Raw genomic sequence first — 17,115 nt, 5'->3', positions numbered from 1 at the left:
GAGGAATTTGCCATCTGAATGCAGGTCTAATAACCTGTCCAAGGCCACCAAGACAAGGAGTTGGACCCACATGAGCTTCTTCCTCTCTGGGCCAACTCTCTTCTCTCTGGTGAAGCCACGTATGTTTCCTTCTCATTGTTCGTTCTCATCAATCACTCCTGACAACTTCAACCAACTTGATTCCTTTACAAATATTTTTCTGGATTTGTTCCATATTTCACTTTGTTTGCTGGTTAGTGTAGTACTGAGAGGCCCAGAAACGAACAGGAGACCTAGAAAGGGAATATAATCACCCTGAGCCACTGAGATATAACCACAAATGCTGTTAACACTGCCTACAGCAAATTGGTAATTAAATAATCTTCAGTAGCATATTACAGCGGAAGTAAGGAAATTCTGTGACTTTTTGGACTTACGAAAAATGGATGAAATATAAATAAATCACTATCAGTTCGAAACATAATCTAATGTAAATCATACTTACTTGTGAACCTAGGTCAGCATTTCATTTTGAAAGCAATGAGCCATTATAACTTTTTTTTTAATCTAACATTGTTTTGATTTGAATAGCATAAACCTGCAATCATCAAGGTGACTGTTTTGCCTAAGGAGATGGATAATATCATTAAAAGGAACAGATGTGCTGTAATGTTAAACAACAAACAGACATGTCAGCATGGGTTGAGCCAGATCCAAGGTTGCCAGTGGCTGTGATTTTGTTTTAAGACTGTGGTACTCTGTTATCTGCTGTTGGAGGCCTTTCCCAGCCCATGAAAAACAGTGCAGCACCCAGGTCTTCTTATAACAGTTTTTTTCCTGCATAGACTATAATATTCAAGCATAATATTCTGGATATAAGGCATATACTTCTGTTCGGTATAAGGTAGATACCTTATACCTTATTCTGGGTATAAGTTAGATACCTTACATCCTTGACTTCATATCAAAGAACACAGCTCTTCCTTTAAAGCACTGCTCAGTCTTATGGACAGAGCTGTAACTACTTTTCCTCCCATGCTGCCAAGCTGGTGGCACGTGGTAGAATCTCAAATCCTTTATGTATATATGTAAAAATCTGAAATCTGTTTGCCTCTAGTCCTCCTAATGGCAAAACATATTTTGACCACATCATTTGAAAGTATCCTAAAAAGGCTCAGAAACAGAAGGGAAAAGAAAGATAGTAATATCCCATCCAAGAACTTTTATGTTGCAATTTTTAATTGAATCGCATATGTTTTGGAGACTGGGATTATCCTACGTTGTTTTTAATGTTAAGGGTTGGCAGCCCTCCAGACCCACATGGCAAACTTGGAAACATAAAACAAACAGGACAAAACCCATAAACAAACTAGAGCAGCTTCTAGGGAAATAGGTCGACAGCAGTAACAAGACAGCAGTAACGAGTAACTTCTCTCTTAGCGAGGAAAACAAAGACTCATGGAGGAATTAAGTGGGGTGCTCGGATGGAAATGGGCAGACTGGCCACATATGGCTGTGATCGGTGCTCTAGTGAAGGCTGTGCTCTGGGGCAGCCTCCCTCTGTTGGACCTACTGTGGAGTTCAACTCAGTGGCTCTGAAGTGTCCCCGTCCTGTCCACCTCCTCCAGAGGCTCTGCAGCATCTCTATCACTTTCTTTTCCCCACAGCAACACAAGTCTTAAACTGGAAATAGTACGGCCCATTTCCATGTGGTAGGGAGAAGTTTGATGAAAGCGTTTGGAACCACTTGTCCATGTCCTGGCACGACCATATCCCCTCCTCCCCCTCTCCTACGTGCAGCATCCTTCCTGCCACATCACTTTTGCACCCAAACTCTTTGTCCTTCAAATCATATCTGCCTTCCTCCCCCCTCCGAAAATAAAATAAAATAAAATAAAAGGATAAGTTTGCTGCATGTACCTGACATGGAAATTTTCAGCCTGAATGGTTAAACTGAAGTTATAGCTGAAAACAGGGTCTTCTAGAGGGAAGTGTCAGACAGCCAGGGCAGGCAGCGCTCCTTGCCCTGCACGCACAGCAGCTGAGCGAGTGCTGCCACATTTAGTTACACACCGAGAGTTTCCCCAGTCAGCTAAACAAAGCTCTCACGTAGCACTTTTCAGCAAGGTGCTATTCTCAGCGGATTTCTAATGGGTCTGTTTACTCTAATGAAACTCACAATATCAAACACAGTAATCAAATACCGTAGGATAAATTGCTGTCCCTGAAGAATTAATTAATAAACGTGGCTTTAAACTGTTTGAATAAGTGACTTTTTCAGTCCCACAGCTTTGGCCAATTCTATTTATTTGTGCCCTCTTTTCTCCTCATCTAGGTAGGTTTCTGGTCGTGACAGATGAGACATGAGATCTTCAGCTTCCAGGCTTTCAAGTTTTTCTTCAAGAGATTCATTATGGAATCGGTAAGGAAGAAAAAAGACCTAAGTATAAGTAACAGGTTTGAAGTGTAAAAAGTAGACCAAAATATATGGAAAATAAGCCCCAAAGAAATTGGTTTTATCAATTGCAATACCTGCCAGTTTTTTGTTTTTGTTTTATTTGCTAAATGCCACTTTGGATGTTACCAGAAAGTGCTTTTCAGAAAATATCTAGCCTGTTGATCGTTCCAAGGGTCAAAAAATCAAATAAATCAGTAAATCCTCAGAAAACACTGACTGCCTTTGCAAGTACAGGAGCAAACGACAATATTTATTATGTATTTTGCTTTGCTTTCATAGATTTCAAAGTTGGATGGGGAGGGTATAAAAATGACACTCTGTAACTCCTTTCAAGTGTCCAGATCTGGTAACTGATGTTGTTTTAACTTTGCAAACAACCCATCTCTGAGATCAGCCTGCAAAATCTATGGCAAGATTTGTGCGGGGGCTTGAAAGAGGAGAGACTCTCTTCTTCTTGTGATGCAAAACGCTGAATAGCACACAGTTGTCTAAATATGCTTTTGTTTATTCAGTCTCTGGATGGTGAGTGCTCTTGTTTTAAAGCTTTTACTGTATTTCATTGAACCACTAAAATGGCATTTGGATTGCCTGACTTGAACCCCCTACAACAACAACATTTGCAGTGGAGGCTTTAGTTTGCTTTGTACCTGGTGCTCTGGATGCAGCTCTCCTGGCACAGGTCGCTGCTCCCCGCTTGGGGATGGCAGCAGCGTGGGTCTTTCATCTTCTCTTTGTCCCTGGGGGAAGGGTTGGCCATACTGCACTCCAGCCCAGCCAAGAGGGGTGAATCACCGCTGCTGATCTTCTGAAAACTGAATAAATCTTCCTTTGGTGTATTTGCTTTGTCACACAAAGCATATGCATATTTTTTTTTTTCCCTTTTTAAGCCCATGATGCCTAAATAAGCAAGAGTCCAGAAGTCAAACAATCATCTTTTGAAAAGTATGAAGCTATTAAGCTGGATATTTCCACTTGATTTTGAAACAGGACTTACTTTTTTGAGTCATACTGCTTCTACATTTTCTTGTAGGAATAAAACAAAGTACAACCACAAACAAGCAAATAAGCAGTGGTAAAATCATTGAAATGAAATCTGATTTCCTGAGGATTTGTTTCTTGACTGCAGCTCCCGAGAAGCTGCAAACCATTAGTGAGACTTTTCTCATGACTGAGACATTCACAGGATCTTCTTCCTATGCTTCTTCTCTTGATAAAGAGAAAGATGAGGGCAAAGCTTTTCTGTCCTTGGGGACAATAAATATTTTTTCCCTCCACTCACATTTATCTTCCCAAAAAACTTGTAGGAAAAGAAGAATTTTGAAACCTTTCCTGCTCCCTTTTTGAATTTTATGGTATTGGTAATGCATTAAAAAACTCATTAGGGGCAGGATGGATGGGCTGATGACCATGCTCCACTGAAGTCAATGGAAAACCAGTTAACTCAGGAAGCAGCAAGCTCTTTTTTAGTGACCTAAAATGGGTAAAAGTAGAAGCAAATAAGTAGACAGAGAGAGGGGATGCTATGATAGAATTCCAGACTGAAATTTTGAAGTTCTTTATTTCATTTAGCATCATGTAAATATTGACTCAATGGGACTAAGTCCATGTGGCAAGACCAGCTTCCAAAAGTTTCCAGACACTTGTCTGCTGTTCTGGATTTTAAGAGAACCCCACAAAGATGACATTCAAATGCATGCTTTAATAGACAAGTGTTCAGACCCTAATTTTAAAATCGAGCCATTTTTGCTTGATGACAATCCTTTGACCATTAAACAAACTATGTTCAGTCAACACTATAAGCCAGCCTTTGAACTTCAGCTCAGTAGGTCCATACATGTGCCCGTTTGCAAATGACTTCTATGCATCTGATTAGCACAGCAGAAGCTCAGCCCCCCTCCCCCCCCCAAAAAAATCTCTCTTTCCTTTATGTTTTCACATCATGAACAACTAGTAGAAGCAGTCCTTTTATTTGCCTGCCAATCCTTTTTGTCTGTCCAATAAAATGTCGATGAAATTGTTTGGCCTGAGAGCTCTTCTCATCCTTCAGCTGTTTTTTAAAACTCATGCAATAAAATCTACAATAAAAATACTCAGTCCTGCTATAGCACTACTCAGCTGGAGAGCCCAGTGTGCTTTCACCCAGAAAAATACATGCAATTGTCTGCATTCCACAGATAGAGAAATGATGCACAAAGTGATCAAATGCCATGTCACAGCTGCGAGTGGCAGCTCAAGGACAAGATACCACCAGGTCTACAGAGCCTTTATGTAGTCCTCAAACTGCTTCCCAGGTTCATTTTGGCCTGAACCTCCAGTTTCACTGCAGGCAAAATGCATGCTGCCATCAGTATACATCTAGCAGCTTAGGTAGAACCAGAAATGTGGCTGGATAATGACACAGCTATATTATTTCCAGAGGGAAACAGAAAATATTGAAATGTTTGCAGTGCGGGTTGAGGCTTTATTTCATTCTCTTTTTCTTTTGGAGAGCCTGCTATGCCAGCTGCCCTGCAACATGTTCATTTTTTGCAGCAACAGTCTCCGATCTTAGTCATTGCTAGTTCCCATATTTAAAAAATGTATTCAGCTAGTACTGATTCCTGCTTTGAACAGACTCTTATTTCTCTCGCTTTAATCACAGAGTCCCCCTTCATGCTACACTGGCTTCGTCTTGTGCTTTACAACCCCTACTCTCACGCTAACCAACATTTAACTCCTCCTGTTGCCTGCAAATGTGTCTGCCATGCCCTTCCCAAAAACCGTCCAAGCATTTGGCCGGGGTCAGGATAACCATGCACAGGCTTCCCCTGCAGGTTCTCACCCTCACTGGCACATGTTGGCAGGTCCTGCTGGGCCAGGAGCTCTTGTGGGGCCAGCAGCCCAAGAGTGGCTGTCTCCATCAGCAAGGAGCAGGCTATCACTTACACCACAGACAAGGGTTACGTATGCCAGAGGCTCCTCTGACATCCCCAAGAGTTTGAGCTCCATGAACTCTCCAAAACACGGTCCTTATATAAGAATATATTGCTGGGTTTTTATATTCTGTAGATGTTTTAAGGGCTGTGTTTGAATCTGATCCCTCCTGACACACGTGGTACCATGCTTCTGATGAACTAGAGTAAGATTTTGTAAATCAGCATCTCTAACAACAAAAAACCCTGCATGCAACAAAAATACCACATTCAGCACACCTGCAACAAAAAGTGAGCATCCCTTCCATCATCAGCCTGCTTCCCCTTGCTGCTGGCTGACATTTTGCTGTTTTTTCCCTTTGGAGGCTGCAGAGGTTCCAGAGCTGTGCTTCTTGTTGTGACTGGGAGCCCGGAATGCTGTTACGTGTTTGTCTGCATGGCTCTTGATCTTGCATGACAAACCCAGAACAACAAAGGCAAAACTGAATCAGCAAATTAGTTGGTTTAATCTTGCATAACTCAATGCTCTGCTCCGCTTTCAGTGCTGTTATTTTCAGCTGGCCTTTGAGATAGCTGTTTGGGCTTACCTCTCGTTCAGTTAAGCACCTTGCACAGGATATTCAAGTAAATAAGATGCAAAATATATCATTCAGTTGTATGTTTGGATTTTTCATTTGGTACATATAGTGTTAAAAACACAAATGTAACCAAAATGTCACTTATAATGAGAACACAATGGGTTTTCTTTTTGCTATCATATTAATATTGAAAGAATGCAGAAAGAACCTTTTGTTTAAGCCACCATTGCTCATGCTAACATACTTTTAAATGAATACTGTAGTTTCTAAGACAGTTGCTTATGTTTTCTTACCTATTTTTAAATATCAAATGAAGACAAATGCTTGGAAATGCCAGTATTAAAATTGAAATCAGCTGATTCTTGTATTCAAAACAGTCACAGCAACAACAGAAATTGTTGATGCAGCTCATGTGTTTCATGAGCCATATTACAAGACGCTGTAGCTTAAATACAGAAATGCAATCAGTATGTTTGCTGGATCTGGAGTCTGCTTTTCTGCATGCACAGAAATTATCTAGATATGAATGGTTTTCCTTGACCGGAAAGTTACCTGACTATTCTGTCCCAATAAGATAATCACTTTAAAGATTTGTTTGCAAATGTCAAATCCAACAGCCTTCTTTCTCAAGTAAAACCACTTGCAGTTTACCATGCAAATTCCCTTCAAGCAAATTAGCACCAGTCACAATGTGTGATGTAGGCTTTGCTGTCTAAAATAGACTTTGCCTTTTCCTGTGAGTACATCATGCACTTATGTGATATTAAAAGTGCAAACATGCTGCAGGTTAAAAAATGTGGTTGCTACCTTTCATACAAGGTTCAGTTAGCCGACGGGACCATTCTCTGAGAGGATGCTGGTCCTGCAGGTGAACCTCCTCCTGGCTGAATGTTTCCAGCTGAAGTACCAAGGGGTGGTGTTACATGCCCTTACGTAAATGGGGTGGGTTTATTTTTTATAACAAAGCTATGGGAGTTCCATTAACAAAAAAGGTTTCCTGAGTTTTAGTGCAGGAGATATTCCAAAACGAGCTGCCAAACCCACCCTGCTAAAATTCTTGTTGATCTGAAGCTCCTTTTATACCCTAAACCCAACACTCAAATCAAGATGAGTTGAGTCAGAAATACTTGTGGATGCTCTAATACTTATGGCCATAAATTTAAATGAGCATTTCCCATTAATTTTGTCAGAGGTTATCTGAGAATAAACTTACATAAATGTAACAACAGCAATTGGCATACGTGTTCTCTCAGGGGGGCTCAATCCAACTGACCGAATGCAAGTGGATAAGAATTGGCCTGAAGGCCTCACCCAGAGAGTGGTGGTCAATGGCTCTGTGTCCAGGTGGAAGTCAGTGACAAATAGTGTCCCTCAGGGGCCTGTCCTGCTCTGCCCTTGTGAGGGCCCCCTTGGAGTGCTGCATCCAGGTCTGGGGCCCCCAGCACAAGAAGGATGTGGGGCTGTTAGAACTAGTCCAGAGAAAGGCCATGAAGATGATCAGAGGGCTGGAGCGTGTCTCCTACGGAGGAAGGCTGAGAGAGCTGGGGATGTTCAGCCTGCAGAAGAGAAGGCTCCAGGGTGACCTCATTGCAGCTTTTCAGTACTTAAAGGGGCTTATAAAAGAGATGGAGAGCAACTTTTTGCTTAGCCAGATAATGATGGGACAAGGGGGAATAGTTTTAAACTAAAAGAGGGGAGATTTAGATTGGAGGTTAGGAGGTAATTCTTCACTGTAAGGGTGGTGAGGCACTGGCACAGGCTGCCCAGAGAAGCTGTGGCTGCCCCATCCCTGGAGGTGTTCAGGCTGGACGGGGCTTTGGGCAACATTTGTTTGGTGGGAGGTGTCCCTGTCCATGGCAAGGGGGTTGGAACTGGGTGATCTTTAAGGTCCCTTCCAACCCAAACCATTCTGTGATTCTATGATATGATTCACTTGCGGGTTGAAACACCATGGTGTCCTTGGTCCTCACAGTGCTTCCATACAGGGAGACAGGGTAGCTAAGAAGACAGGAAGTAATATTGACTGCTGTGTTTAGCTGAAATGCGTGAATATAACACCAAACCACAGATTTGTCCAGAATATCAGTGTAGTATAGTAATATAGCCTAAGGATATTTTCCTGATGGGTTTTAGCACTCTACTACTTCTGTTGCTATTCTGGTACTCTGTGCTCATGAAGATGCTAAGGAGCATAACAAGAACAACTATGGTAGTTTACTAACAAAGACATACGCATTGCAATGATCTGATGTTTTCATTTAACATTAATGCCTGATCTACATTAATTTTGTTAGCAGTAATAGCCAAGATGGGAAACTCACAAGTAAAGAAATGAACATAGGCACAAAGTAGCATCATCTCTTTGTGGGGGAAAAAAAAAAAAAAAAAAAAAAAGGCAGAGTTGACATGTGAGGTCCTGGAATGAGACTATGTTCATACCGGGGAAGGAGAGCCATCCACATAGCAGCCATGCACACAGCGATTTCCTTCTTCTCACAGTCACGCTGGCAGGTTGCACATGATGCAGGTGGCAGCTTGTCCGAGCATGCTCGGCAGCGGTTTTGGCATCCAGCCAGGGACCCGGGTCAAGCTCCTTTCCCAAAACCCAGAGGCTGCCACACCTGAGGTGTGTTTGCCAGCTTGTTTTTCATGCAGCAGGCAGCGGTGGCCTTGGGGTGGTCCTGGGGCTGCTCTCTGCGTGATCACACCCAGAGGAGCCCCGCCACGCGCTGCAGCACGGCGGTGCTGAAGAGCTGACTTTGCATGGCTACACAACCAAAAATACATCCTGCTTTCTTTCAGGGGAGCCACAACCTCCTCTATCTGTCTCCATACCTCTAGTAGAAAGATAATCTCCCTGTTCTCTCTCACACCACTGTGTGGTTTGTGTAGTTAATGGGGCTGACACCATGAGGAGCTGTGCAAGCGCAGTGTAGCTACTCACCCCTGGCCCATATCCGTCATGTTTGAAAGTTTGCAATGATGACAGTCATCGTCACCTGATGACTATTGCTTGGCTCTTGTGAATGAGCTGTTGATCTCAATCTAAATACACGATGACTGGAGTACTATAAAATGAAAAATGCCACAGTTGCTAGTCAGCTGATTGCAAAATACCTGCATTAGTAATTTCTGCTGGTGTTGCTATGTTGTTCAGCCTCTCCCTAAGCAGTATTTGTGTGGTATCACAAATCCTGCAGAAATATTATCAACATGCTAAGGTGCACTTATAGCTATAATTAACTCTCCTGTTAGCAATCATTGTAAGAAAGGCCAAAGGAATCAAACGGATTTGCAGACTGAATCACTGGGTGGGATAGCAGAACAGCACAACTTCCTTCACTGCGATGTATCATCAGCAAAGAGCTATGTTTCCAGGGCTGCTTGCACCTTTCTCACCCATGCTAGCATGTCCGAGGATGGACATGGCGATGCCTTTCCCTTCAGGGAACTGAGAGGAGTGAGGTAAGTGTGGCTGCTGCTGGCAAGCCTTGCACGATACAAGGCTGCAGCAGAGCCTGCCCCCGGAGCCCAGACGCAGACATTGTTAGAGCAGACGCCGTGAAATATAACTTTCACACTCTGCTGATTATTCTTTGGCATTTGTGAAATGAAACAGTGATTTCAGTTAGTGACAATTTATAGAGAGGTGCATCTTACACATTTAGAAATGAATCTCAGATGCTGATCACATTCAAAACAGGAAACATGGTTAAATCTGAAATCCACCGAAAGATATCTGAAACAGTTACATAATTTGACTAGGTTAAATATAAGCACATTTTGATAGGCAAATTGCGTCACTTATTTTTTATTAACATGCTACTAATTAGTTAATCCTGCCTCCAGTGAGTTTAAGTGGGGAGATAAGCTAAGTCTAAAGAGGTCATGCCCATAGGGTTATTTTCTGTACGAGCATTTATATAAGGAAATATCAAATGCTGCTTCAAAGCAGCAGAACTGAGCACCACATTCTTTATAAAGAATAAAGTGAGCGATTTAAGAACCGTTGAAAAAACAGACTAACAGGCAATTATCATTGGTGACAACTTTTTCATTTCTAGGACTTGTGCTTTTCTCCTTATTTCCTGGTATTCTTCGGCATTCTCTCTGCTTTTTATATATTTAATATTTTATGTTAGAAGATCATTTTTTGCCTGATGAGGAAACATAAGCTCAGTGACTGCTGCCCAGCTATGCCTCACTCCTGCCACTCTTTGCTGCTCCAGTTCCCCCGGCCTGTCTCCTTTCCTCTTCAATGCTCTTCAGCTCCAAGGTTTAAATTTTCTCTCAGTAATATTAAAGAACCCATCCCTACTGAAATCTGTACACACTCCATGGGGAAAAGTCCACCTAGGAGAGCAGAGGAGGTTATTTCACCAGCCTAATAATACCAGCCTGAAAAGGAACAAAGCAACACATAGCAGTGGGAGCACTCAGCTCACCAAACCCGGATAAATGCTGTCATGGATTTACCCTCATATGAAATCTGCCAGAGGAGGCCCAGGTCCCCGGCTGCAGCAGCCCCGGGCACTGGGCCTGAGGCAGGGAGAGCTGCGTGACAGGCCATGGCCCGCATGGTGCCATGGGTCACCCAGGGTGACCACAGAGGCCCTGTTTGGCCCTGGGGACATATCCATCGCCTATCCAGCATCCAGACATGCTGGGCGTGCTGGAATAGCTCTTTTCACTTCTTCTAACAACGCTTTCCTGGCCCAAACCCCCCAACCACTCTTCTCCACTCTCTTTTCCAGATTGCTCTTCATCTTGTCAACCATTTTTATCTCCTTCCTCTCTCTTCCTCCTCCACTGCTTTTACGAACACGATCCTCAATTGATTTTCTTCCTACCTACTCCGTTCGCTTTCTCAATCTTTTTTTTTCTTCTTTTTTTCCGCCTGCTCCATTTTTTTTTCCAGTGCAACTCCCACGCGCTTCTTTTCTTGGTGTCCTCCTCCCCTTGCCCACCCTACCTCTCACAGCCCCGTGACATCCCACGGCCACTGGTGCCATCGTAAGCCCCCAAAGCAACCCCATGGCCATGAAGGGCTTCTGCCATGGCACAGAAACCACAGCCAGGACCATGTCTCTGGAGCATTGATTATATTTTTGCTGGCAGAGCTGCTTGCTAATCCTGCTGGTGACACCATTTTTTATGGGTATAAACCAAGCAGGTATCTCCTTTTAATGCTTACTCAGGCGTTGCAGACTCTTGTTGGTATTTTAAGCTGTTTCTGAGTGTTTTGTTAGAATTACATTGAAAACCATGTACCAGCCTAAGTGTGCTGTAGCACGGGAGCAGGTGCTGACGTACAGAATGCTAAAATCCTTGAATTGGATGTATCAATATCATATTGTTCATTTTCAATTATTCACATGTCAGGGCATTTACCAGCCCTGAATTTCCTGGCTTTTGTGGAGAGCATCCCAAATACAAAGAGAAGGAAAACACATACTCTGATTAAATAAATCAGGCTGAAACGGCAGATGACCATAATTACTCGAGTCTCCTGAGACCCAGCCTTCTTTATAAAGGCACATATGTGCCCCTGAATCTAAGCTTAAAAAAAAAAAAAAAAAAAAAGGGAAAAATAAAACCTCCTTATCACTGTCCATCAATTCCCAGAGTTCCATGATGCAGTTAACGAAAAAAAGGACACTTTAACACTTTGCCTTATGAAGAAATAGTGCTTTTGAAAGGGTGCGGACTCAATGAGCAGCACAAAGGGAAGACACTGGGGCTGGGATGGGGATTTCAGGCTGGTGCTGGTGCTGCTGCCGCCGGGGTCAGGGCCACTGAGCCCCAGCCATCGAGTAGCCCCGTACAGGTCAGAAGTGGGACTGGGAGAGCAGCTCGGTGCTGGAGGCTTCTGGAGTGCTGCTGAGACAGAGCAGGGCCCTTAAAAAGTACCTGGGTGTAAGGAGGGGAAAAATCAGCACAGGTTGCTTATGGTGATGACTTTATCAGTAGTGCAGTTGCTGGACGATAGTTGGTATCTTCATGCTTTGTATCATAAAGCGCCCGGAGTACGAGGGCTTGTGAGTGCTGACCGGGGCTTTAACTGCCTGCGATGGACTTAGGGGAATATAAAACAAAACAAAACGTGCTGTCACCCCTGGGATTTATCTCTGCTGGCGCCGGGATACAGAAACCAAGCCTGGTACCGGCCAGGGAAGCAGGATGTCACAGCCGGTCAGCCCTCAGCAGTCAGCCAGCAGTTATTATTATTATTAATTAAGTCATTCATTATTGATCTTATTAATTAAAAATCATTAACGATCGATCATATTAAGCCATTAATTTCCATGTATTAGTTATATGGTTAATATTTATCTTTATACAGTTAGCATTTATTTGCCATTAATTCCCCTCCATCAGTTATATAGTTCATATTTTAATAGTCAGTATTTATTTACCTATTTACTTTCACTCAGAAACCCACCGCTCGCGCGCGTGCTCCCCCCACGCCGCCTTTTCGTTTAACGTCGATGTTAATAACATTTCGATGTTAAACTTAAAAACATTTTAATTTTAAACCCACCTCCCTCCCCCCCCCCCGGCAGGGGGCGAGGCGGGCGGGCGCGCCTGCGCCGAGCACTTCCTCGTTGGCCCACGTAACGGGTGCGGGCGGGCGCAGGGCAGCGCGTGCGGCTCCCCGGTGACTGTCAGCGGCGGCGGAGCCCCCCCCCCCCCTCCGTGTCGCCAGCTCCCGCCGCCATACCCCTGTCCCTGTCCCTTCTCCTCCTCTTCCTCCTCCTCCTCCTCCTCCCGCCCGAGCCCCAAGCTCAGCTCGGGGACAAGCGAGGGGCGGAGGGAGGGGGGAAAAGGGGCTGAGCGCGGCGGGTGTTGCTGCCCTCCCGCCTTCCTCCCCTCCCTCCTCCTCCTCTCTTCTCCTCCTCCTCGTCCTCCTCCTCCCGCTCCTCAGAGGCGGCCCCGGCCCCGCAGGCAGCCGAGGGGAGCTGCTCCCCACCGGCGGGGCCTCGCCCCCCTTCGCCTCCTGCCCGGGAGGAGGAAGAAGAGGAGGAGGAGGGTGTGGGGGGCGAGGAGGCTCAGCCTCTCCCTGCGACTCAGCCGCCTTGATGCTGCGGGGCTCTGCCGCCTCTTAACATCTTCCCTCTGCTTTTTTTTTTTTTTTTTTTTTTTCCCCCGTTTACCCTCATTTTCCCCCCAAAACTTGGCTCCCCCCCCCCCCCCCCCCCGCCGGATCGGTGTGCCTCCCCAGGATCATGCCGGACCAGATCACCGTGTCGGAGTTCATCGCCGAGACCACCGAGGATTACAACTCCCCGACCACCTCCAGCTTCACCACCCGCTTGCAGAACTGCAGGAACACGGTCACGCTGCTGGAAGAGGTAACCGAGCCTCGCTGCTCTCCCCCCCTTTTTTTTTTTTTTTTTTTCTTTTTTCATGTTTTAGCTTTCCTAAGGAGCATCAGGACGGGGCAGCGGTTGCAGCCCAAATCCACGGGAGCTGGAGGCATTGGTGTGCGTGTAATCTCTTCTGCTCTTTTAATCGTGGGACTTTGCGCTTGTGTTGAGCCAGTTGCAGAAAGCTTTCCTGCCCTGACATCCCAAAGATCAACGCACGGAGCGGCTGCTGGAACTTAGGTGCCAGCATCGTACTTCTTCGTGCTCTTGGTGCTGGCGGCTGTTGCAGCAGGGAAAAAGTGTGGAGAAAGGATGAATTCGGTTTGGGAGGATGAGAGGTTTCCCCTAGTCATTAGATCAAGGCAACGCAGAAATCCGACCGCAGAAACCTGGAGGGAGACTTTGAGAACTGAGGTGGAGGATGGAGGGATACATTTGGAGAGAGGAAAATGAAGTAAGTGGTAGAAGGAGAGCAAAATAATGCAGTAGAAGCGGTCAGATTGTCTCATCATCTCAACCTTGAAGCCTCAGCGTTGTTTTTTTTTGCTTATTATTAGTGTCATTTAAATGTCCATCATGCTTCACTGTCAAGGAGCGTATGTGTTAAAGGCAAAGTTACAGAGCTGTTTTCTATGGGGTATCAGGCTATTGCTTCCTATTTGAGGCTTCAATGAGATTTCTTAGGGACTAGGTCAGCAGCTGTGAGGAAAAGTCTTCCAAAGGACTTTTTTTTTTTTTTTTTTTTAAGTGTAGCTCATCTCTTACCCTGCACTTGGTTGAAGGTTCTAGCATAATGACACTGGAAGAAGACAGTTTTTTGCTGTTGCTTCATAAACCACAGTATGTTCTCGCTTTGGATTATGCTTTCAGTTTGACAAGTATCTGTCGATACTTGAGGAGCCAGTGCCTGTCTTGGAGATGGATTTCAGGTTCTTTTTAGTTTTGCTGAATGTGTTGGTAGGAGCAAAGTATTTGACATGCGAGGAAAGGATATTGATCATGGCGTTCTTCTGGTGGTCCTGGAAATGGGAAATCTGATTCCATAGGACTAAGATGTCTTAATATTGGCTTGGTAGAAAAAGTTTCTCTGTTCAAAATTTTCCTAGTGCTGTTGTTTACAGAAACTGACTAGGTAATAGAATGGCTGAGAGATTGCGTTTAAAATCATGTGTCTTACTTTTAAAAAATTACATAACTTTGACTAACTTCAGCAACTTTTTTCCATACCTATAACTGCTTTTTTCTGTAACTAGGCCATGGTTGCTTGTAGACTTGTGAGAAATCAACCTGTTTAGTGTTTGACAGTATTGCTGCCCCCTGGTCTTAACTATGTGGAATAGGTACAGCCACTCTGTGTTTGCTAGTACTGACGACAGCATTCATAGAGTTAAATGTGCATTCTCCCATCACTGGTGACTTTCAGGGTAAGAATACAGTAAAATGCATTCATAGTTTGGGAGATACACTCAGAGTGTAATAATGTTGTAATGCCCTTCCAAATAAAACCAAATGAGGGCAGTTTAAATATAGAAGACAAATACAGTTGGGTTTTTTTTGTACCATTTCTGTGGGTTGTGTGTATTTTCAAAGTTTTAATGTTGAATTTGATAGTAATAAATCAGAGCAGAAGAGAATACTGGGTGCTTCTAGTGCTTGCGTTATTTCATACATTTCTTTTTTGCAACTATTTTGTCTGCTCTATTTAATGTCTGCTGCTTAAATTTATTCTGGACTTGGGTTGTGTTTTTTGATTATCTGTCAGTATAGGAAAGCTTTACTTAACGGGAAACGATACAGATATACTTTGCTGATAGGTACTGCAAAAGACCTGCAACTCTCCCAAATTCATCTGTATTAATTTGCATGAAGAAATGCAGATGGGCAGAATGTGGCGAGTGATGTGCTCCATTACAGTCTTTGACTGTATGGCTTTACTGTAGTTGTAGCTTGCATACGCAGTTCTCCTGGTGCTACTTTAAAGCTGCGTTGGTTTCTGTACATCTGCTTACCCAAGGCTGTGATTCATATGAAACAGTGGATTGAAATTGAACGGTTGAAGTGGCTGTTATGTGGTTCTTATTACAGCTGCTATTGTCCGTGCATCGTGGATGACTGAAGAGCTCTTCAAGCAGCTCCTGAACTTCAATTCTGAGCCCACTATATTAACGCAAACAGGATGATCCCATCCTTTTAGCTGTTTGATTTTTAACCTAATGTTGCATGTGGGTTGGAGCCTCAGTAGGCTTTTGCAGACAATGTCAAGCTCTGTGCTGTTAGGGCTCTGCAGTATGAAGTCTCTTAGCTCCATTTAAAGTGAACATAATTCAAAACAAGCTGCCCCTACCCCAGAGACTGTAAGGTCATTTTTGGATAAACAAATTATTTTCTTTATTCTAAATAAGACAGAACTAAAACTATTTTATGAACTGAAACACTAGGGAAATTAAACAGATTAACAGAAGTTGGATCTGTTTCATGGCCTTTCAGTCCGAGGTAGTTCTTGCTGTAGCTCAGATCAGTGATAAGATCTAAACCACCTTTTCATTAAGAATGTGACAAAAAAAGAAATAGTTGTTTGCATGTTTATGTGTATGTGCGTCTGTATCTAGTTCTATGAAGGCACCACAGGATTGTGAATTTACTGTACCTTAATCACAATTAGTAAGTTTTCTGAAATAATAAAGTAGATGATGGAATCAACTGCTGTTGTTTTTTTTTTTTTTTCACTTGTCTTTCTTCCAATAGAAGTACAGTTTATTCAGCTCTCTAGGTAGATCGATGCATATTCTCTCCTAGTTACGACTCTCTTCAGATATGATTCTTTTCAGATTAGACTTTGGATCCAGTTAGATGCAATTTTGGGACAAGTTTCAGGTAAAGTATCAGAGCAGGCATTTTCACTAATTAAGACTCCTTAGGTTTTTGGTAAGTCTTTGGAAAGCCCGACAAAATACAAAGGCATACCTCAAAACATCAGGAGCCCAGGAAGGATTTTCTGAAAAGAGTTCAGTGTGACTTATTTTTAAATAGTAAAACTAAACTTTACTCAAATCTGTTGTAATGTTCTCAAAGGAGAAAATAGTAAGTACACGCTAGTAGGTAGCAGATTGACTAGAAAGGTTTCACACTGTTTAAACTATTGAAACTTTTGAAAGTTTGCAAGTTTGTTTTTTTTTCTTCTAAAGAGACAAAACTCTTTTTGTCATCCAGTTGCACCAGAGCAACAACAACAAAAAGACCCTGTCAGCTTTGTAGCTGGGGTTAGGAATCTACTACTTGAGTAATTACCAAAGAGCCACAAGAAATATTTTAATCATAACTTTTCTTTAAGTGTGAGTGTTATCTGTTGGCCATCAGTAAACACAGATTTTAAAGTTCATTCTTTCTAATGCTAAAATAATGAGTTCTTTTCAAACCCCAAGGGGAAGGAACAAAACCATATATTGTAGTCTAATTCAAGAGAAACTGAAATCTTTGCTCCTTTCTGTGTTGTTTTCTGTAGTACAGCATTACATTTGTATGATGAAGACATTTTTTAACTTCATATTTCTGCATGAAAGTGGGAGAAGCTTTTATAATACCGTTCCCATAAAGAGGTGGATTATCTAAATGGGTGGTTAATCACTTAGAAAACAATCCAATTGTGGAAGTCCTAAGATGGTATAGACAGATCACTGATGCAGCATCTTAAAATAATAGCTTCTGCTTTGTTCTTACCAAACGTGTTTTTATATTTGCAGTCGTTCCATGATTTGTTACTCAGATAGATTTTTGAAGAGTGGATTTTAATCCCTGAGTTGATATTACTGCGTGAGCTAGTT

At 43.1% G+C, this 17,115-nt stretch overlaps 1 protein-coding gene across 9 annotated transcripts in view; it reads left to right on the top strand.

Moving 5' to 3' along the window:
- ASAP1 (ArfGAP with SH3 domain, ankyrin repeat and PH domain 1) overlaps positions 1-17,115 on the top strand; it is a 147,638-nt gene that overhangs the window by 16,984 nt on the left and 113,539 nt on the right. For 4 of the 9 annotated variants that reach the window (XM_040547179.1, XM_040547182.1, XM_040547183.1 and 1 more), the window contains exons 2-3: positions 2,315-2,401; positions 13,150-13,279. In XM_040547179.1, the coding sequence (XP_040403113.1) occupies positions 2,343-2,401; positions 13,150-13,279 (189 nt within the window). In that variant the 5' untranslated portion in view covers positions 2,315-2,342. Of the gene's footprint in view, positions 1-2,314; positions 2,402-12,495; positions 13,280-17,115 lie in introns of those variants that run through there. The other 5 variants (XM_040547181.1, XM_040547176.1, XM_040547180.1 and 2 more) reach the window with 3 other exon arrangements.

The sequence above is a fragment of the Cygnus olor genome, chromosome 2 (assembly GCF_009769625.2).
Source record: "Cygnus olor isolate bCygOlo1 chromosome 2, bCygOlo1.pri.v2, whole genome shotgun sequence".
Lineage (NCBI taxonomy): Eukaryota > Metazoa > Chordata > Aves > Anseriformes > Anatidae > Cygnus > Cygnus olor.
The sequence above is the reverse complement of the archived record's forward strand: the minus strand, read 5'-3'. Positions and strand labels throughout refer to the sequence as shown.